Source organism: Drosophila arizonae, chromosome 4 (genome assembly GCF_054131065.1).
Source record: "Drosophila arizonae isolate 15081-1271.41 chromosome 4, UAZ_ARI_1.0, whole genome shotgun sequence".
Lineage (NCBI taxonomy): Eukaryota > Metazoa > Arthropoda > Insecta > Diptera > Drosophilidae > Drosophila > Drosophila arizonae.
Window position 1 is genome coordinate 4,736,172 of NC_142924.1, and position 22,448 is coordinate 4,758,619.

Genomic DNA, 22,448 nt, shown 5'->3' on the forward strand with positions numbered 1-22,448 from the left:
GTAGGTGTTTCACTGCTTGTTTTTATATTTATTAGACGTACTTTTGAAATTAGAATATGCGCGCTCTTATTCGTATAATATACATATATAAATATATATATTCACAGCATTTGAAACGCTTTAAACAAGAATAAGACGTAGAGCCAACACGAAAATATAAAAAAGAGAAAAACACATGCATTTGCTTGCTCACCGGGACTTTAGAAGCCCCATGAATCAAGTCAAGAAAATACGTAGTGTAGACTTTGGATTAATGACAATGTTGCTCCTTCTACTGCTACTGCTAATAATGATGATAGTAATCATGATGGGGTGTTATTCTTCTATCATTGGGAGCGACAGCCCAGAACATCGGCATGACCCTCATCAGAGCTATTTGGCTGACTGCCTCGTCGACGTCGCTGCTGCTCCTGCTGTTGAGCTCCAGTTACAATATTTCTAGGACTCAAGCTGATATTGCTGCTGCTGCTGCTGCTGCTACTGCTACTGCTGCTGCTGAATAGAGTATTCCGTGGAAGCTGTACACCAGCACCGGACGCATTGCGCCTTGGTTCTATAAGCTGTCTTATGAAATAATGTATCTGGTTGATATCAAAGTCGCCTACATCCATAATGCTGCGTTTGAAGTTACGCTGGAGCGTTTCCTTCAAAGCATCCATGCGAGGCACCTCCTGCAACAATAAACAAAATTAACTAATCAGCAATCCTTAATGTGCTATGCTATGCCAGCCACTTACAGCTTCTGGTTGACCACTTGGTGCCCAAATCTTGACATTGTGATCTAGTCCAGATGTCGCCAGCACTGGCATCCAGGGATGCTGTTCCAGACAATTGACTACGCCCGCATGATCGCCTTTTACAAAGTTCATCACTGCTTCGGTGTTTTTGTCCCAGAAGAAAATGTTGCCACAATCACTGCCGCTGATGATATATTCGGAGTGTGGGCCAAAGAAGTTGACACCCTTAATGGTGCGGCTATTACTAGTGGATAAAAGAATTATTGAATATGATTTTGCTCCTTCTATTTGTTAACATTATAGTTACATGTGCCCTTCATAGCTGTGGAGAAATTCGCCTTCCTTATAATTGCGACTGTCATAGAGATAAATGCCCGCATCGCTGTAGGAAGCAAGTATCTCGCTGCCGCTGTGATTGTACACAGCGCAGGTAATCTGCGTGATCTTTACCTAAAAAAAAAAGAGTACTGATAAGTTAACTGGATCTTTTAAAGATGCACACATCTCACATCTTTCAAGTCCCCGGGCGTCATTTCGTGCACAGGTTTGGAGTTCAAATTGCGTTTGTCATAGACGCGCAGCTTGTCATCGGACCCGCTAACACAAAACTCTGGCATATAGGGATGATGAGCAATGCTGAAGAGACGTACACGTCTATTGTCCTCGCTGGAGATGCAGCGCAGCATGGTCGAACACTCATTGCTGCGCAGATCAAAGTGTTTTACTGCAGCATCCTCTCCAGCGCTCATGATTTCATGACGACTCTGTGGAACGACAACCAACTTATGCACAGCATCATTGTGGTTATAGAGTCGAGTTGTCTTGGTGCTGCTGCTGCCGGATGGCGGGATTACAGCGCGTCTCACTTGACCATCACGACTGGAGGAGACGATGTCCAGGCAGCCGACGCTATCAATGAACTTGGTTTGGAATATATTCAAACTATGGCCCGATCTGAAGTTGTGGCGCGCTTTGCCCTTCGCCCAGTCCCAAATAATGATGTACAGATCATCGGAGCCCGAGCAGATCATGTCTCCCGTGCGATTAAAGCTCAAGCAGTTGACACAGCAACGATGCAAGTTCAAGGCATCCACTAATTTCATTCGCTCAACCACCTGTCTGGTTGCGTAGTAGCCCTGGCCAAAGCTCTGCGATGAGGTTTGTCCACCACGCCAATCGATGCGATTGAAAAGGTTATGCTCCCTTTGCATCAGCTCCTGGGCAAAGTTCCAATTATAGGCGGGCTTCGGTTTACCCATGACTTTGTTCACTGCAGCCTCTACTTGGGCCTTATCGGCAACATTCGCCGCCGCCTCAGTGTATTCATCATCCTGCAGACAAGAAAGATAATAGAAATACGCCATAATCTATAATCAACTTACGTATAAAAACATTTTGTTTATAAATGATAATATATAATTCTATCCGTATAGAGATATTGCTTGCAATTCTACTAATACGACTGAATGCTTTTGTTTTATAATATTTCGATACTACTTTGACAATTAAAACGAATGTCTATCAATGTGTATATTGCAGTTTTTCAACGCACATATGATGTACAATTAATAGAAATTGTCGAGCCATTCAAAGAATATTTAAAGAGAAGTTTTACTTGACTTACGGAATCGTTTTCCTCATTGCTGGATGTGTAATAGCGATTCCAAAAGGCAACGCTCGACCCCGAACTACTTTCATCGTGACCTCCCTGGGAACGAGATTCATCATCCGTAGGTGCTGCATGATCGGCGATTTCATCACCACCATTGTTATCCACATCCGTATTATTGAGCTCGCTGTTGTTGTTTTCATTAGACTGATGATCACTGTCACTGCTAGCGTCCAAGTTTTCCGAGTGGCGATAAGTGCGATTACGTTGTCGTACTGATCGACGAAATACACGCAAATTGGAATCGGTATTCGCCGACGCATCTTCTTCATCATCAACGACACTGCGCCTGGTCGATGTCACCAGTGAAGGATCAGGACAAGAGACCTCAGAAGCTGCCGGTGTTTCATCCGAAGAGTTGTGCAACATGTTATTGATTGAGCAGAGAAGCTCTCGCGATGGAGAACTGTTGCGCTCAGCTCCTGCCCCATCGCCTGAAGTTTCGTCGACTGCAGCGTTTGCTGAGTTCTCGACTGTTTTTATCGGCTCATCCGGCTTCTGTTCCTGGCTGCTTGCTTCAAATTCGATTTCATTATTCATATTCTTATTGTTGTTGTTTTTGCTGGGGCTGGTCTCGTTTCCCTCATAGCTGCAGACGGTGTAAAAATCGATTAATTATGTGTCAGTAAAAAACTATAATTTTCTAGTTCACTTACCCAATCAAAATGGGATCCACTTTTGATCCAGTTGCCGTTTCTGATTGTGGTGCTCCTTCTTCTCCATTTTCATATTCGTCTTCATCTTTGGAGTTGGTACGCTTTTGGCGCTTGCAGGCTGTTGCCGAGTCCGAACCACACACTTCCTCAGGTTCAACGTCCATTATACAATTTAAGTGTGTGGATTATGTGCATTTATCTTAAACACCTGCAATTTTTCTTGTGTACGCAGCAGAAATTAAGACGATTGTTTATGTTTTAAGCGGTGATGGGAAATGGCCAACACCAAGAACTACGATAGCTCAGGGATGCGTAAGTAGTTGGTCCAAGAATTAATCGACAACGACAACTTTATTTGTATTGTTCTGTTTTCTTCGGGTGTACTAAATTCAAATAAAACTTCATAACAAATTTTGTACAATCATTTTTGAAGTTCTTAGCTTTATAAACAAAAATATTATTTCGTATTTTATTTTTGTGCAACTAGTGATGGATTACGGAGTTCATTTACGATTACGATTACGATACCACAGCGATGTGTATTATTAATCAATATCGATAAGTACATAGTGCGCCAAATATGAAATGGTATTTGTGTGTGCTAAATTCAAAATAAATTCGAATAAAAATAATTTTTACTTATGCTTTTACATTGATTAGCGTAATAAAACGCACTATGAAAACAGCTTATAATCTATATATCTTGTTCACAATTTGCGTGATGTTAATGCGCTTTGCAGTTGTCTCTTCTCCTCTCTTCTGCTTCAATACTGCTTCAATATTCAGAGCGTACGAAGTTAGTCTTTGACTCTTAGACTTGAGAGCTCGCTCTTCTGGCTGGGCTGGTAGTTCGGCTTGACTGGTTTTTATGTCTGAGTTTGAATTCACAATGAGTCCGCTGTGCCAGCTCGAGCAGTTTAGTTATTGGTAACAACGCGTCGGCAACGGTGTCACAGCGGACGACGCGTTTGTCTGGAAGTGTAAGAAATAAGAAAAAACGTCTTGCAGCAATAAAGTTATATTGTACGTAAATCTTATACAATCATTTAAGACATGCATAAACATAAAGTGTACATATAAAATGTTTTCTTCCGTCTTGAATATGCTGTGCACGTTACTCCCAAGCATTTCGGAATATCAAGTGCCGTAGTCAAGTGACTGTGTTTCTCTTAAAAGTTGAAGTTGAAGTTGTTTTTAGTGCTAATTAGCTTTCCACGCACATGCATACATATGTACATATGTATGTATATACATACATACATCCATACATACATATATTAATGCGTGACTGGGGCGCAGGCGTAGCTCAAGTGAAGAAATTTGAGCGAATTCATTTCAAGTTCTTGGATTTGTGATCTTGTTTGCTCCTCTCAATTTCGTTACGCATCGCATTTCAACTCCAAACGAAAAGTTGAGCGAATTAATTTGCAGTTCCGCAGTACTCTTGGAGTTGCGATCTGGTTTTTTCCTCTCGGTTTTCGATTTTGTTTTCGCATTCGCATGATACGCGCAGTTGCTTTGTGGCTTTTATTGCTCTTGTTGTTTTTCTGTGCCTCGATAATGTGAAGAAGCTGATTCCGGTTTTCAGTCAAAACAAAAGGAAACGTACAAAAATTACAAGGCGTATCATGAATTCTACCTTGTTGTTTCTTGCAAGTGCATATTTATGCCATGTATTTCCCTTATCAGCAGTCAAATTGATGTTTTTTGTTCAAGAAAATAAAACTGATAGCAATTTGCTGTTGTCTAGCTGCGAGGCGAATCACCTATTCTCTATAGATGTCATAAAATGTTTGACCCGTTACCTTAAGCATTTGGCTCGGCAATGAATGAATCATACTCGGTTGGATTCGTATGCATTTAATGCCGGCTGCCCATAAGACTCCACCTCGATGAATTTTTAAGGGGTGCACGAGCGAAAGTTGAGAATCAGGTTTCACGGCCCACGTTCTTGTAATATTTGTTTTTGTTTTATTGGCTAGTCAGGCAGGATGGTGAAATATCCATACAAGTGCGTAGAAGAAGCAAGGGAGAGTGGGATACTCGCAAGGGATTGGCTGTCAGATACCCTAGAAAAGAATACGGTACTAAAAAGAAACAAACGAGCATTGTGAGATATTCGCTAGTGGTTGACCAGCACATACCCTAGAGAACTTGAGTAAATAGATCTATTAAAGTTAACTTCATAAATATTAGGAAGAGACTGTACGTTGCATGGTCTAGAAGACTATCAAATACCCTGTAAATAACTAAAAGAATAGTTATGCTCACAGCCTCTTCCATAAAAATCAATTTACCCATTCTGAACGCTTCAATGCGGGGTATAAACGAATGCAAGCTAAAAGAAGTCAACTCGAAAAGCCACTTATTTTTACCTCATTAATAAATACAGTTGTCCAGTTTATTATAAAATCTTGATTCTGCCCGGATGATTCACTCGGAGAGCCAGTGCATGCAAGATTCTCGTTGCCTTTCACTTTTCTGCTGGCTGCAGAGGGAGACTCAATTAAAAGGCGACTTAATTGAGCTTAATTAAAAGTATTTCTTAGCTACAATTTTCTTTACAGCTTGACAGTTATACATATGCATGCATGCAGTTCGCTTAAGCTGCGCCCACTCAATTTGTGATTTTTATATTTTTTTCAGTTGATCTTGGAAATGCTGCTGAGAGGAGGTGGAGTTTATAAGCAGGCGCTGCTGTCGCTTTTGCTGGCCATATTTTTGGCTTCCGTTGCGGCTAAGACAGGTGCGTGCTTTTGCGGTAGACCACAAAGGGTGGCTAGACTTAACAATTTGTTATTTTCATGCTTGCAGGACCCACACACAATAAGGTGGTTGTTTGCTACATATCCACCTGGGCTGTCTATAGACCTGGCCAAGGTGCCTATTCCATCGAGAACTTCGATGCGAACCTTTGCACCCATGCCGTGTATGCCTTTGCGGGTCTCGATATCACCCAAGCGTCCATCAAATCGTTAGGTAGTATAATTATTTATTGTTTATACGAACACAATATGCAAATTAGCAATGCGACATCTGTGTTTTAGATCCGTGGCAGGACTTGCAAGAGGAGTATGGCAAGGGCGGCTATGAGCGTTTAACAAGCTTGAAGAGCAGCCATCCGCATCTGAAGGTCAGCTTGGCCATTGGCGGCTGGAATGAGGGCTCGAAGAACTATTCGAGGCTAGTGGCCAATGCGCAACAGCGCGAGCATTTCGTGAAACAGGTTTCCGGTTTTGTGCGAAAATACAATTTCGATGGCCTCGATTTGGACTGGGAGTATCCGACGCAACGCGGTGGCAGTCCACAAGATCGCGAAAATTTCGTCGCCCTGACAAAGGCGTTGCGAGAGGAATTCGATAATTATGGCCTGCTCTTAAGCTCGGCTATTGGAGCTGCTAAGAATGTCATCGATCAAGCTTACGATGTGCGCCAAATATCGAGGTATCTCGATTACCTGCATATCATGTGCTACGACTACCATGGCAGCTGGGACAAAAAAATTGGTTACAATGCACCGTTAACAGCTCCAGCCGATGATCCATTGAGTGTGGTAGCTATACAAATGAGTTATTCATTTTAATATAGATATATATTTATTGTCATTATTGTTTATTTGCAGCAATTTACCATTGACTATCTATTGAAGCTGGGTGCTCCGCCCTCAAAGCTAGTCTTGGGTCTGCCCTTCTATGGACGCACGTTTAAGACTGCTGCTGAGGGCAAGGTAAATGATGCCAGCGATGGCATTGGCTTTCGTGGTCCATTCACACGCGAGGATGGTTTCCTAGGGTACAATGAAATCTGCGATATATTAAGCAACAAGACCTCCGGGTGGACAACCAACTGGGACGCCGAAACTAGTCAAATGATTGCTCGCTCTGAGCGCAATGTTTTCACGCAGGACGTGAATGTTGTCTCCTTCGATAGTTCACGATCCATCGCTAATAAAGTAAAGTTTGCTATGATGAAGCGATTGGCCGGCGTTATGGTGTGGTCCGTGGACACGGATGACTTCCTTGGCAGATGTGAAGTGGACGAGGACACCTATGCAGATTTTAAATATGTGAAAAATGCACCAAGAAGACTAAATCAAAATTATCCTTTGTTGCGAACCATCAATGAGGCCACCACACTTGCGCTAGAGGAATTGGCTGCCGATGAGGTCGTAATACCAGATGACTCCGAAAATGAAATACCCCATGGCAAAAATGCCGCAGCATCTTTAATTAGTGTAAGTTTAATGCTCAGCTCTGTTTGCGTATTGCTACACAGTCTAACACATTGAAAAGTCCACCAGGTGCCTTAGTTTTTATTATATGTTTGTTCCCCAAATAATAAAATGTCAATATTATTAATTTTAAACAAATGATTTTATATATTTTCAAATTGAGCACGCTTCGATACTTGTGCGCAAAACATCGATAGGTGCGCTACCTTATGCTGCAGCCCTCGTTGCTTATCGACTTTTTCGATTCAACTTTAACTGTTATTTTGTAAAATAGCTGCCATATTAGACTATTAATGTGTACATTTTATGTTATAAATTTAACTTGCAATCTAACGTTTAACCAACTATTTATATATATATAATATATATTTTCGTGTGTGTTTGTATAAATATGCATTTATGTATCGGATTGTGTGAGCTATTTAAATACACAAGTAAGCAACATAATTTGTTTAATATTTTCATAGAATACCAATGCTACAGTGTCAACATTCAATACAAACTACAATATGATTTATGTATAGATATATTATTTACTATATAAGAAGTACTTGTGTGCTACGTAAAAATGTCAAGTTAAAGCATAGTTGATGGCCGCATGGACCTTAGTGTAAAACGGGCCAAAGACAGAGAAGTAAAGAGAGAAAGAGAGATAGAGATTGAGCTCATTTAGAGATCGAAAATATCTGTACTCGAGTTCATTATGGATGGCAAACATTACATACATACATATGTATGCATATGCCAGGATCTGTTTACAAATCATAGGCAAGAGAGTTAACTGTGAATGTGTGGGTGTGTGCTCGCCTCAATTGAAGCTATGTGATTAAACGCGGGAAGCAGGAACATAGAAGACATGGAACATAGAGCGCGTGGGAGAGAAATACTAAGCTTACGTAGAGATCGAATAGAATTGTATTCGACTTCATTTTGGATGGCAATCATTTCACAAATCATAAGCAAGTCAGCAAAGTGTAGACGTGTGTGTATGAGTGTGAGTGTTGTTTATGAAACCTAGACGAAAACTTCAATTTCGTCTCACAAACGTTTACCTTCGGACCAATCGGTGCGTTCGGCGCCCGGACAACGGTTACCTTCATAGATTTCCAAATGCTCTCTCGAACGACTCTTCGATTTGGATTTGTGCTGCTTGCTGCTGCCGGCAGCCGAGCGTTGCAGCTGATAGCGATCGTTGATTATCTCATAGTGGGCAGGAGCGTGAATGGAATCGTTGCTAGTGCCATTCCCAGCCAGCAATAGCTCGTGTATATTTTTTGTCGAGCGCCGATGTGCCTCCAGACACTGCGATTCCGATGAGTAGGGAAACGAGGCCACAAAGTTGGCAGTCGTTGACTGCGCGGCAGGTGGATCGCTGGCAAAATTGGCAGGGGGCGGCGGCAGCTGCTGCAATCCACCATCGCAAGGCGTCGATGGCGACAGATCTGTGAACTCCGTTTTAGCCTCAGATTCCACAGAGCACATACTTTGCCGAGAGATATCCTTCTGCAGTTGCTGTTGCTGCTGATCCAAGGCGGCGCTCTTGAGCGTTGGTATATTTAGATTGGAGCTCTCGTAGTCATCCTCGAGTCGTGCTTGTGGTATGGGCAAGCGACTCCGGATCGAGTGCTCCCTTCGGCCAAAACGTTGCGCTAGATAATCCTCGTTGTTGTTGTTGCTGCCGCTTTGATTACTGCTACAGTTGCTGTGCTGATGGTGATGCTGGTGAGGCTGTTGATGTGGTTGATGATAGTAGTTCTCATTGCAGCAGCTGCTCACATCTGCGAAATAGACCTCCGATTCGGCAGCTTCCTGGCCCTTGGCAATAGCTCCGTTGGAGTCCTGGTAGCCATTGTTCTCCACCCCATTGACAGCTGGTGGTTGTGCCTGCATCTGCTCTTCCTCTTCCTCCTCCTCCTCGGCTGGCTCCTGTTTGGCAAACACCTGCTGGACATTTGGTCTCTGCTGGCTGCTGTTTTGCGTATTCTGTGGCCCAATGCTCTTGGCGCCGGCCTCGATACGCTTCTTCAGCTTGCGCGTGGGCAAGGTGTTGGAGCAACGATCGCGTTCCCTCCAACCATTGCAGCCATCGCTGTCCGAGTGCGTATTCTCGTATTCCGCGTGGCCAACAGCTTTGGCCTTGTAGCCAGTGACAGATGATGTAGTGCACCCGCCGCCTCCTCCACCAACACTTAGATTGTCCATGCGCTCCAGTGTGGCTGACTGAACCGATTGTTGAGGCATTTGCTGCTCCTGTTGCAACTGCAACTGTTGCTGTTGCTGCTGCTGCTGTTGTTGATGCTGCTGCAACTGCTGTGGCATGGCGGGATTGACCGCTTGAAGATATTGATAGTACCCCCGTCTAGCTGGACTATTGGGATCACTGTACGGCGGTGGAGGACCCCAGACGCCGTAGGGCAATGTAGCCAATGCCACCACAGGTTCCTCAATCAACATCTGATTGCCATCGGCTACAGCTGTCGCTGAACTGAATCCATATTGCGAGTCCGGACTGGCTGCGGCTTGTCGAAATCTACGTGTCGCATCCGGCGTTGTGCGTTGCCAAGGCATTCGCGGCCAGCTCCAGCCGCTGCGCCCATTGCGACAGCCACTGAGTGCTTCCTCGCCGCCGCCACCCGGATTGGGTGAGTAAAAGTTCCCCGGTGGCTGCGCGGTCCAGAAACGTTGCTCCGCGCCAGGACCAACTCCTGCTCCTGCTGCTACGGCTGCTGCTGCGGCAGCTGCGCTGGCCTCATCCCAGGGATAGGAGTTTGTCAGTTGCCGATGGGCGTGGCACTGCTCACAGCAACGACAATTGAGCATGCGCCCCGGTGCACTTAGACTATGGGGCGGAGGCGGTGCCTGTGTGGCATACAACGAACGACAGCGCAGCTCCAGCTGCTCCCAGTACATCTTCTTGCGCTCATGGCTGAGCAGCTGATAGACCAGCATGCAGCTGAACACGGCAATCAGGACTCCAGCCACAGAGAGTCCAAAAATGGCGCGCAGACACGAGTAGAGCGAGCCATGGACGACTCCACAGTCGGAGAGCGAATCAAAGACCAGACGCACACCTTCTGAAAGAGATTGGGCTGGAGTTAGTGGACTGCCAAATGGAGTATATATCATTCTTACCTTTGTCCACACGATCCACCTGGGACTCAATCAGATCCGAGTAGCAGGTGCAGGTGCGCGTCTTCTGAGCGTATTCGCATTCACGCAACGCCTGCAGTCGGCTCATGTGGAGCACCGTCGTGGTGACGGTGACCAGGGCGCAGGTTAAAGCCGAGACTAAACCACAAGCACCTGATAGCTTGATCTAGTAGAGTGAGAAAGTGGAAATTGAAGATAGGATTAAGATTGAGCAAGCGTCTACTTACCAAATAGCTATAACGATTCCGACGACGCGCCAGACTCATGATGCAAACACCCGTCAGAATGAGCTGTAAAGTTAATATATATGCGTATAGATATCTGGATGGATCAATCAGCTTCGACTTACCAGTGTGGCGGGCACAAAAGTGGGCACAGTTTCAAAGTTGCCCACGGTTATGGTATACGAATGCAACAAGAAGTAGACGCCCAGGAAGAGAACGCCCAGGAGGCAGCTGAAGCCACCGCAGATGAGGCACCACACCACATACTTCTTAATGCCAGCACCAGGACGATGAGCTGAGTAGAGAAAGAGAAAGAGAAAGAGAAAGAGAGAGGAAGAGTGAAAAAGGGTTTCAGATATATAAACACATTGGAAATTATTGTAGTAATCCTCTAACCCATTGAGCCACGATGATGATGTGCTTCAGCTGCGGTTGGTGGCGCTGGCACCCAGGTGCACGGCGTGGGCATGCTATACTGCACGAACTGCATCACGGGATAGCCATGCATGTTGACTAGCTAGTCGATTACTCCCGTCTCTTGCAGCTGTTCAATCGAAACTTTCTTAAAACTCTTTCACTTTTAGCATCTCGCAATTGCCTAAACGTTTATTTTGTTTTGCATTCTGTATATATATACTATATACGCCGTTTTATTTGTATACATAGATGAATATTTTTTTTTTTTCCTTCACTTCTCGAAAAAATATCTACACACAAGTCCGTTTCAGATGCCTCAACTGGGCAGCTGCGCGAACTTTGACTGCTGGGAGATGGCGAATGGGAGACGCGGAAGCTGCGCCCCAGACGGAGCGTGCGTTGCAGTTGCGAAACGATGTCAACTACAATTCCAATTCCGATTCCGTACTGACATTCACACAGTTACCAAGCCAAACAACCAACCAACCCCGCTGCAATCACGGATGTCTCCCAAGGGAACTCCGAAGAGAATGAGAGAGAATGAGATATAGAGAGAGATTGCGCAGGCGTCGAACTCGTAGATGAGGTAGCTTTACCCGAGCGGATGCTGTTTTTTCATATGGCTACGATGATACGTAGAGACAGTTCTAGTAAATGGTAAACTATAAAAATTCATGTGTGAATGGCTGCCCATTAAATAACCTATAATCAGCTAAAAGATAGGAGATGAGCTAGAATTTCGCCATGGATAGCTATTTACGGAAAGGATTTGAAACTACGAATATTCGTATGTGAATGCATTACTCAAAGTCTTACTGTAAACATGAATGAGTAGAAGATAACCATAACCTACAGAGTAGCGAATAAGGATGTAATACATATGACTGAAAGATACCCTATACCTTATAAGACTCAGTTCTTCTTCTTCGCACATTTTCCATGCATTACTCACCAATGGAACCGTTGGCATTACTCCTTGGCCTGGGAGGTGGGCGTGGCGGCAGTGGCGGACGATGATCATCCAAGCCTTGAGATTTGGCGCGTCCACCAGCAGAGGAAGCTGCCGCAGCTGCACCCGCTTCGAGCTCCGTGTCATGGTAGATGTCATTGCAGCTGTCCGTCTTGGCTGGCAACTGATCCGCTATGTTGTTCGCATTTCGTGGCTTCTTCTTCTTAATCATGGTGCTGTTATTGTCCGATTCACTGACCGTTATCTCATCGGCGCCGAGCATCGCATCTGCGAGGAGGCTACGCTTGTGCTGCTGCTGCGAGATGGAGACGGAGATGCTATTGGCACCACAGCTGCACTCGAGATCACATTCGCAGCGCGGAGAGCTGAGAGTCGAGCTGTCAAAGGGCAAATTGTGATTTTCCTCGTTGGGCAGGGCTTGGTAGGAGTGATTGAGCAGAGATTGTGCCGACTGAGCCTTCACTCCCACCTGCTGGACAGGTGTCGATGTGGCTGTCGACGTTGAGGTCTGCTGATGGACGAGCACCGCGACAGCCATGGAAGCATTTTGATGCTGAGGCTGCTGCTGATGCGGCGGCTGTTGCTGAATTGCTGTGGCTCTTCCACAGGAACAGGGGCACTGACATTGCTGCTGCGGCTGTTGCTGCTGTTGTTGCAGATATTGAGCCGGATATTGTATATAATGATAATGATGAGGCGCTGCAGCCTGGACGAGACTCGACTGTGAAGCAACACGTTGCAGGGAAGCCGAGATGGAAGCTGTGCTTGTGTCCGCAGCAATATCCATGACTGAATAACTGGGCAACTGGCTAAACTAAACCGGTTTGACCCTTTATAGCTGCAAACGCTTAATAAATGCCTTCCACTCTCAGAAAGAAACAAACACAGGTATCAGGTATGTCCGTCCATGATGACTGTGGGAAGGAACTTTTGCGATTTCAATTTCGTGCACAATAAATTGACCAAAATTTATTGCCAATGCGGCATAATCCAAACCAAATAAATAAATAGCGAACACGATCGAATTAACATAAACAAAAAAGGCGCAACAACAACAACAACAACGACAACTCAAACCGCAACAACTCGGCGGAACGAAACGAACGCGACTAAAGTTGAGCGATGACTGTGGCTTTTCGCTAGCGATCGTGAGAGGATTGCCATTGAGTGCGGAGAGAAAAAGAACTCAGCTTGAGCATGAGTCAATACATTCACGAATTAGAGAACGCAGCTCAAACAGGAGCTGTGAAAGCACTCAATATTACCCAATATTCAGTATACAGCCAAAGAGAGAAAGAGAGAGAGAGCGTGGAGTGAGCGCAGCAATAGTTCCACACTTGTTCAAGTGCTGCTTTAAGTGGAAGTCGTACCTTCATAGAAAGAAACGGAATACAATTATAGCAACACACTCCTTTACACGCGCGCACACACACGCATATGTGAGAGGGAGGACGCAGTTTTGAGCATAAGTTGTTATAACTACACACTAGAGCGCACCGTTTGAGCAACATCTCTACACTTCTATACACATACACACTAACACACGCACACATATTGAGCGCAGTTTTAAGCAATAACTCCACACACTCCCGCACCCACACAATCTTGTGAGCGCAATTTGAGCAATAACCTTCTCATATACGCATATATCAGGGAGAGCGCACGCACACGCATAAATCAGAGAGCGCAATTTGAGCGGCAGCTTTGCAGCTCTACACAGCATTCTACAACGCTGTTTGAGCAACTCCAAATTCCTACAGACAGACTCGAGAGCGCATTATGGGCACCAACTTCATACTCCTACACACACACACACATACCATCATTTCTGCTCTAGCTGAAGAGAAAAGTTGGGAAAAAGGTGCGCGCTTCAACTTCAAACGAATTCCGGTTCTTCTTGTTGTTGTTGCTGCTGCTGCTGTTATACACTGATTCAGTAAAAATTCTGAAGGTGTAGCCCAAAACAGAGCAAAGCAGTGAAAATCAATTTCTTTGTTTGGCCTTTTTATGTTGTTGTTGTTATTTGGGTCTTTTTACCTGAGCAAAGGCAAAAGAACTCGATGTTGTTGTTGCAGCATAGTGCCACTTATGTGTATAGGCGAGTGTGCGTGTGTGTGTGTAAGGCAACCTGTAGAACCAATTTAAATGAACAGCGGCTTACACTACAGGCATAACTGACTAAAAAGGATAACTCGAAATGGGTTAGGATAAGAGGAGAATTCGACTAAAAGGGAAATTGAGTCACGTAATCAACTAAAGATGGAATTAATTATGTTATTTACATATCCCTTGATCATTTGACATTTGAGGCATGTACATAGTATATGCGTAAATTGAAAAATGATCAAAATATTCCCTACATCTTTTAATACACATTGATTCCTAATCAAATTCCAATCTAAAACCTTTGCTCTCTTCTGGACACACCCAAAGACCATAACATTCTTTATAGCGTCAGTTCTAGCGTAGTGGAGGCATACGCCTCTAATAATCGGTAGATTATTATAGTTATTTTTAAGCGATATGGACATTTCCGCCACTGATAATGTTCTACATTTCAAGTACGTTGATAAATATATGATGTGCGTACGAGCGCATATCGTAGACAATTAGACGGTCTTTAACATTATTGTTATATAACCTATATACACTTAAGATACGATTTAAAATCATTACACAAAACCTCATTTCTGATCAAATATCATATATGTATAATAAAAGAATCCAATCAAGAACATAAAGAATAGTCATTTATCATTTTGAATCGTATATTTGTATAGCCTATAAACTAGACAAACGTCTATCATACATAGTTATATATTAAATATTAGGTAATATACAAATGTCATTTGCGCTCTGGTTAAATATATATCTATGTATATAGTATGAATGTTTATCTATATGTATGTACAATTAGGTGATATAAATATTTGGGTTTTTGTGTGGGTAATCGATGAACTTTTTCGATTTATCAAACATTTGAAGCTAGCGCCTAGTATAGCTTGTAGAGCGATAAGATAAGTACACGAATTATATATGTACATATTACTAGCTAAACACAATCAGGCAGAGAGTGAGTGAGAACACAAACTATTTACATATATGTATGTTATATATATTAATTTAAAGCCAAAGCTACTGAAGACTTTTCAAGCATTCCAGACAAGAAAAGCTACAAACATAGTTATATACATGGGATCGTTAGGTCCACTAATTAAATAATAATTATCACAACCGATAATGGGACTCTATAAAGCTGCTATGGCATCGGCTTTAAAAGAACATACTAAATAGTCGGCAGTGCTCGACTAGCAGATACCTTAAGACTTACAGGGCATTAGTATTTGTTTGTGTGTATATTAGGAAATGTCGAAGATCATCCGATTTCTAATAAATCTGTCATAATTGTGCATTACAACTTTGAGTCTCTAGCTTTTATAATCATAATAATATTATTATAAAAATAATAATATAATACATAATTTAAATTCACGTTGAGCAGTCATTTTTTTTTACCCAATATTAAGTTATTGTCATAGGTTATCGACAAATAATGTTAAACTTATTTATAAATCAAATATCTATACCCTAGCTTTTGTATTCGCCAAGATTGATGCGTTCAAACATACGGACATATCAGCTCTAAGCAAAAATACATATAGACTCTATGGAATTATTATTCTACTTGCTTTCACATACATTTCCACAAATACAATATACCCAAATTTTTTTCACACATTTTCAATGAGTCTTAAGGTTGTAAAACCAAATACACATTTTGTTTTTGTTTTTTGTCATTTATGACTTCACAGTTGCTGATAGGGAATGGACGAGCATGGCAAAAGTGCTGATAAGGAAGATGCTCGCTGGCAATGAGGATAACATGCGATAGTTCTCTTCGGTGTGGGTGCGCGTCTTCTTCTGCTTGATGACCCAGCCCAGGCTGCGTTCCACGGCACGCTTCCACTTGCCGTACCGCTCTTCGCGCTCCTGTTCCGTGGTGGTCGGCAGAAAGGTGTCGTAATGGACGTTCTCGTAGTAACGCTTCTCCGGCTCAAATTTACACAGACCGATGCCTTCGGCCTGGGCGGCACACATGGCCGCTCCGAAGGCCGTCGAGTCCATCAGCTGGGATCGAAAGAGGGGCAGACCGGCTGTGTCGGCTTGGAGCTGCATCAGCAGATTGTTTGTAGTCAACTTGCCGTCCGCATGGAGTTTGTTTATGTCGTAGCCGCACTCCTGATGCATGCACTCCAATATGTCGCGGGTCTGGAAGCAAATGCTCTCCAGGGCAGCGCGCACAATATGATTCTTTCGCGTGAACTGCGTCAATCCAATGATAATGCCGCGAGCATTCTGCCGCCAATAGGGCGCATACAGACCCGTAAACGCCGGCACGAAGTAAACATCACCCGCCGTGGGCACCGCTTCGGCATATTTCTCAGCATCTCGCGAATCGGGCAGCAGTCGCACCTTCTGCTGCAACCAGGACAGAGCATGGCCGGCCACTGAGACCGAACCCTCCAGAGCATATATCGTTGGTGCCTGTGGTCCTAGCTTATAGGCAACCGTTGTCAACAGTCCATGGCTGGAGAAGACGGGCTTGTCGCCCGTATTGCAGAGTAGAAAACAGCCGGAACGATATGTATTCTTTGTCTGGCCGGGCTTGACGCACATCTGCCCCAACAGCGAGGCCTGCTGATTGCCCAATATTCCGCTCAATGTGATGCCGCGTAGGGCACTCCTCTCCGAGGTGATCTTACCAAAGACCTCCGAGCAGCTGTGTATGCTGGGCAGCATTTCCTCCCGAATGGCAAAGGTTTTCAGCAACACCGGATCCCAGTTTTGGGTTTCCAGATTCATGAGCAACGTGCGTGAAGCATTTGTCACATCCGTAATGTGTAGAGCACCTAAGTGAGAGAAGGATCTCGATTATTTAATTTCTAAATGAATATTGTGAGAAGTTCTCGACTTAATTGGCATAAGAGCAAGAGATCTATTTGTAAGAAAGAATAATGGACGGAAGGACAGAGAGATGGAAGCCCGGATTTATTCACTTCTCTATGCATAGATATAACCCGGATAGAATCTATAATATACCTAAGCCACTCTGTCTTATACGTATGAATGCTTACCATTCGTTAGATTCCATATGATCCAGCTATCGACTGTGCCAGCCTTGCAGCGCTTCTCGCGACACGCTTGCCGCACCTCGGGCACATTGTCCTTCAGCCAGCGTATCTTCAGGGCGGAGAAATACGTTGATATAGGCAATCCAGTTCGTCTTTTGAAATAGTTCGGATCCTGAACCTTGGCCACAATCTGTTCGACAGTGCTGCTCGTGCGTATATCCTTCCACACGATGGCATTGTAGAGCGGCTTGCCGGTGACAGCATCCCACACGATAGTCGTCTCTCGCTGATTGGTAATGCCGACTGTGATAATGTCGCTGGAGCTGAAGCCAAGTTCTGGAAGCTGTTTGATTGCCTCCTCGGCGCACTTGTTTATCGATGCCATCATCTCCAACGGATCCTGCTCATACCAGCCATCCTGCGATGATATTACACCCAATTCAACACGATGTGCGGCGATTTCCTTGAAATCGGGCGTCGTATAGATCGAGAAGCCAATGGTCTTGGTGCCCTCATCGATGACACCGACCAGGCCTGTGTGTTGGATCAGGGACTGCTTGCGCAGCTCTTTGCTGCGAAATGGCACATCGGCACTCGAATTCGGTACGTTCTTCCCCTCCGTCATGCTGGCTGTAAAATGAAAAAAGAATTAGCCTCGATTAGGCATCGGAATAATGCGGTATAATGCGGAAATCAAACTATTATTAGCTCACGATAATGAAAATATACATGGCGACAATGTTGATAGGGAACACAGGCAAAATACACTCATGCGAATGCGATCTGATCTTTCCTTTTTCTCATTTACTAATTAAATTTCAGTACATACGGCTTATCATTTGATAAGAGGGTTGAGAAATAATTACATTCGTTTGATATAGATTTAGTCGAGATGGATTCACGTTCGGATGAGCCGATAGACACGTGTAGATCGACTGGGAAGATTATATATATGTATATTTAATTGTTTGGGGTCAGCGATCGCTAATAAAACTGTCATTGATGATCATATTTCTTATATTGAAGTATATACGAGGTCTGTTCAAAAAGTTAGGCGAATTCTTTTTATTTTTTTCTCGAAAAACATTTCTATTTTGCTTATCCGAAATGTACTCATTGTTACATAATCAAATACCTAAACTTGTCAATATAATTGAGGGACTTAGGTACTAATTCGAATATACGTAACAAATCGCAAATCGAGATACGTTTTTAATAAAACTCGTATACATTTGATATGTCTGACACAGCCTTGCATAAATTAAACAAATGATATTACAAACCCGATATTCAATTGCATTTATTGAGACTTTACTCGAATATCTTCTATACAATATGATCTTATCTGTAATAGGATCTTGCTTTCGGACAGTCAACGATCGTTTAACCTTTAAGGCAGAACTCTTAGCTGTTTCCAAGAGAGCATTTATTTTTCACATGCGAAACAAAAGTCTATTTATTTTGTTATTTTTGCGGTTGACTTTGTACCCCTTGCAAATTGGAGCCAAGCCCCAAAGCTTTGTTGGTTGAACGGTCGAGCCCTCTACAAAGTACTGACACAAATACACATATTCATACAAAGATACATGTATATATTATAAATACATGTATGTATTGTAAAACAATTGTTATCTATAAATTTGTAGAAGCTTTTTGGGTTTTTGTTTAAAATTTGTCGTTGGCAGAGTCCAGAGAGTAAATAGATAAGAGACAAATAATGATCGAGTGATGTCAATTATTTACACGAGCACATTTCAAGCTATATGTACATATGTACATACATGCAGATACATACATATGTATATGTGTAAGTAAACCGTAATTTTTTAATGCTTTTCGTGATGTAGCTGATCGCAGAGTCCAAGTTCGAGTCAATGTCACTCGGAGTTCTCTTTCTATATATACGAATAGGGTAATTTTCCTATATACAAACATATATGCGATTTGGCCGTCTAATCGTTTCGTCATTTAGATTTATAAGTAAAGATGTAGGGACTGTATAAGTACATAGATTATATATGTATATGTATGCACTCTAAGCTTTCTATCATAAATTCTTAGTATTATTTATCAGTTTTAATTATAGAGGCAGACTGATTAATCAAGTTGTATTTTAAAGAAGTTGTATGTTGCAGTCTTTAAGTTTACCTTGTTGTTGCAATTATTGATAACAGTGATAAGAGCCAATCACGATGTTAACACTACAATACTTAAACAAAACAGTAACGAAGAGAAAGAGGGAGATCGCGCGCTCTTCGTTTGAAGAAATACTGCTAGAGTAAGGGGGAGAGAGAGTACTTGCTAGTCTTTCACTTGGTTGAAGAGACGGTGTTGGAGTGAAGGAGAGATCACTTAGTTATATTGCACTTCGATGTGTTTTTGTTTATTTGTAAGCAGAACTGGTGTTGGAGCGGTGTTGGGAGGGAGCACGTGTTTCTTTTTGTTTTTGTACGGAGTCAGAGTTAGGGACAGAACTCGAGCGTGTTTTTATTGTGTCTCACTTAATATGTTTTGTTGATTTTTTTTACAGCTGTTTTTAATTTTTTTTTTGTTTTTTGTAGGAGACACACACGACATCCGTTCAAGGCGAGCGCCAAAAAGTATCTGAAAGTCAGGGAGCCAGTGACAGCTGCTCGAGCCGCCAGCCATATCAAAGCGAAGGCGCGTCTATATATACTATATAATTATATATGTATATATTTATAGCAAGAGCTTTTACTGCAGGCAGCGACGCATTGAAAACAAACATTGACACGGCACACAATTCCAAGTGCGATAAATACAGAAGAAAGAAGAGTGAACAGCTGATAAGAAAAGCCGGCTGATTTGAGAGTAGAAGGTAAGAGAGACAGAGAGAGAAATACAGGCGACAGGAGAGACGGGTCACAGTGTGGGTGGGTGCATTGTTTTGGCATTTAAGCAAATACATATGCTTACAATTTCTATTACAGTGCGTATCATAAATATGCCAACAAACGACCCTAACAATAAAACTATAAAACATATCATTCAGTATAGCTAGAACTAGACAAAAACTAAAAAAATCCAACAACCAGAAATTATATAAGAAAAAAAAAAAATTAATTTAAAAAAATAAAAATAAATATAATTAGTAAAATTAAAATAAATTTCAAAAAGTATAATTTTAAAGTTATATCAATTCTAGAAATTTTGACGAAATAAATAAATGATATAATACAAAATTTGATGATAAAGAAAATATTAAAGTAAAACAAATAGATACAATGAAAAAATATTTTCATTTTATTCAAAAATATATTTTATTATTATAATGTAGAAAGCCATTCATATATATTATATATTATATATTTTTTTATTCATTTTTTTTTTCTATATGCAATTATACATATAGAAGTCATTCACACAATGAATATGTTACACTTGCATTCATTGAGCTTCTTGGCCGTGCTAAAATAGCGCAAATAACGCTAAAAATAATTCAGTCTAAAATTTTTTGAATTCCAACCATTTGACAATATAAGCAAAAAGAAAGGTGTTTTGTGCAACGATTTCATTCAACTTCATTAATATTGCTTTAATATGCAAAATATACAAAAATCAGCTATGGGCCAATGATAGCGAGTGATGAAATCTATTCGAAATATACCCTAACTTCGCGTATGGCATGTGAACTGAATGAAGTGTTTCATGCAGGGCATACAAAATTCGTAGAGTTACATATTTTGAAATGTTTATCACCTGTGTGTAAACACGTATAAATAGGTGTTATATTTGCATTGTGGGGCAATTGGATGCACAGCAAGCGAATGAAACGAACATGATATATGCAGGTGCAGGTGTGTATATATTAAATACACATATAAATATATATACGTGTATGCATATATGCATATACCGTTGGGTCAACAAACCGAGTAACAAGGCGCAATACGAGAACTGTTTATTTTGATTGCAAAATGGAAATGAATAAATGCTGACAAGTAGATCGACAGAAACTAAAGAATTGGCAAAACAACTTAAATAGATGGCGCCAGCAACAACATATGATCGTAGGGCGTTCGTCTCGTAAGGGTTAAATGAGTTGATTGAAAGGGGAACAGTTGTTAAATAATATCAACCGATGTCAGCCACAATAAATTGTTATCAGAAGTCTATAAATCTCTTATAATCAAATAGGCCGAAAATAGATAAGGAAAGTTGTCGAAGAATAGTAATAGATGGCGCTAGCAATAAACTATAATCATATACCTGCCAGCGTCTAAAGGTCAAAGCTTTTTAATTAGTCGCTTTTATAAACACTTGGCCAACTGTTGGCTGTTAATCACACAAGCAGATCGCACACACATGCAAACACAACGATAATTATATTTAAAATATATGCACTTTTCGACATACACCTTGAAACGAATGCAAATGCGCAACAGCAAATGCAAAGCTAGTAAGACAACAATTACGTAAATTTGATTTACAAAAACAAATAATAGCCGGCAGTCAACGTATGCAAATTAAATATTTATTTCCGCGTTTGGTTGTCAACGCTCGCGCAGTTGGCGACAAACTGAACCAAAATCTATTGATGACTGTGCAAGATTGACCAACGCGATCAATATAAACAAGAGAATAACAAGAGAAAGAGAGATCGAGAGAGAAAGCGAGCAGCGGTAGCTGTCAATGAGGCGTGTGTGGGTGGGCGAGCAGCAGCACGTGATGCTCAGCCGCTCAGAAGCTCAACAAAATAAATCAATAGGAGACACACTCACACAGAGAAACATTATCACATGTACATACATATATACATACCAGTGCAGAGAATACACAACTGCGAGTAGACAAGCCCCTCAAAGCTGCTTGGCGATTGGTCGGTTTGTATTTGCACTGATGACGTCACTGTTGCGAACAGCAGCCACACGTCAAATGTTTACCTTAGTTTCATGTTTGTTTATGTTTATGGCGTATGGTGTTAACCGCGATTTACCTAATATCCAAACGTTTAGACATTTCTGTGAGCAATGCGCTATCTTATAGACCTCAGAGTAATATTTCTTGATAAAATAGACGGTATTTACAACAAGATGAGCACGTGCACCGGTTTACTCACCCTAAAAATATTTCAGGCTAGCTATAGCACTATTTGTTATCATTTAAGCCACGACAATGCTTTGATAAGCACCTGCATCCATTATGGATCACGGGAGCCATGAGTAAAACAACCTGCCATTAATTATATTGCTCTCTTAATAAAATCAACTTTATTGACGAGCCCTTTTTTTTTTTTTGTTT

At 42.1% G+C, this 22,448-nt stretch overlaps 4 protein-coding genes across 14 annotated transcripts; 1 reads left to right on the forward strand and 3 right to left on the reverse strand.

The window, feature by feature from the left end:
- Position 1: 1 nt before the first annotated feature.
- On the reverse strand, positions 2-3,573 carry LOC108614632 (DDB1- and CUL4-associated factor 8). The gene is made up of 6 exons (XM_018008840.2): positions 3,063-3,573; positions 2,362-2,995; positions 1,247-2,068; positions 1,045-1,187; positions 738-981; positions 2-671 (listed from the first exon to the last, which is right to left on the reverse strand). Exons 1-6 carry the CDS (start codon positions 3,224-3,226, stop codon positions 327-329), a joined length of 2,352 nt encoding a protein of 783 aa, XP_017864329.1. The 5' UTR covers positions 3,227-3,573; the 3' UTR covers positions 2-326.
- Positions 3,574-3,894: 321 nt separating this feature from the next.
- Cht2 (Chitinase 2) lies at positions 3,895-7,431 on the forward strand. Of its 3 annotated transcripts, none has more exons than XM_018008593.2 (5): positions 3,895-4,085; positions 5,709-5,808; positions 5,877-6,041; positions 6,110-6,615; positions 6,685-7,431. In XM_018008593.2, the coding sequence occupies exons 2-5, from the start codon at positions 5,721-5,723 to the stop codon at positions 7,348-7,350; spliced, it is 1,425 nt and encodes a 474-aa protein (XP_017864082.1). In that variant the 5' UTR covers positions 3,895-4,085; positions 5,709-5,720; the 3' UTR covers positions 7,351-7,431. The 3 variants fall into 3 exon arrangements, with proteins under 3 accessions (XP_017864082.1, XP_089325252.1, XP_089325253.1); XM_089469126.1 differs by lacking the exon at positions 3,895-4,085 and adding an exon at positions 4,414-4,735; XM_089469127.1 differs by lacking the exon at positions 3,895-4,085 and adding an exon at positions 4,840-5,600.
- Positions 7,414-13,197, reverse strand: LOC108614457 (uncharacterized). 4 transcript variants are annotated; one of them, XM_018008590.2, is made up of 5 exons: positions 12,037-13,197; positions 10,793-10,962; positions 10,671-10,733; positions 10,426-10,609; positions 7,414-10,364 (listed from the first exon to the last, which is right to left on the reverse strand). In XM_018008590.2, the coding sequence occupies exons 1-5, from the start codon at positions 12,839-12,841 to the stop codon at positions 8,332-8,334; spliced, it is 3,255 nt and encodes a 1,084-aa protein (XP_017864079.1). In that variant the 5' UTR covers positions 12,842-13,197; the 3' UTR covers positions 7,414-8,331. The 4 variants fall into 4 exon arrangements, with proteins under 4 accessions (XP_017864079.1, XP_017864078.1, XP_017864081.1 ...); XM_018008589.2 differs by having other exon boundaries at positions 7,414-10,367; positions 12,037-13,196; XM_018008592.2 differs by lacking the exon at positions 12,037-13,197 and adding an exon at positions 11,064-11,553.
- A 1,607-nt stretch (positions 13,198-14,804) lies between these two features.
- Positions 14,805-22,436, reverse strand: Gk2 (Glycerol kinase 2). Of its 6 annotated transcripts, none has more exons than XM_018008763.2 (4): positions 22,267-22,436; positions 21,969-22,143; positions 17,190-17,816; positions 14,805-16,964 (listed from the first exon to the last, which is right to left on the reverse strand). In XM_018008763.2, exons 3-4 carry the CDS (start codon positions 17,809-17,811, stop codon positions 15,853-15,855), a joined length of 1,734 nt encoding a protein of 577 aa, XP_017864252.1. In that variant the 5' UTR covers positions 17,812-17,816; positions 21,969-22,143; positions 22,267-22,436; the 3' UTR covers positions 14,805-15,852. The 6 variants fall into 6 exon arrangements, with proteins under 6 accessions (XP_017864252.1, XP_089325246.1, XP_089325247.1 ...); XM_089469120.1 differs by having other exon boundaries at positions 21,969-22,210; XM_089469121.1 differs by lacking the exon at positions 21,969-22,143.
- Positions 22,437-22,448: the final 12 nt, after the last annotated feature.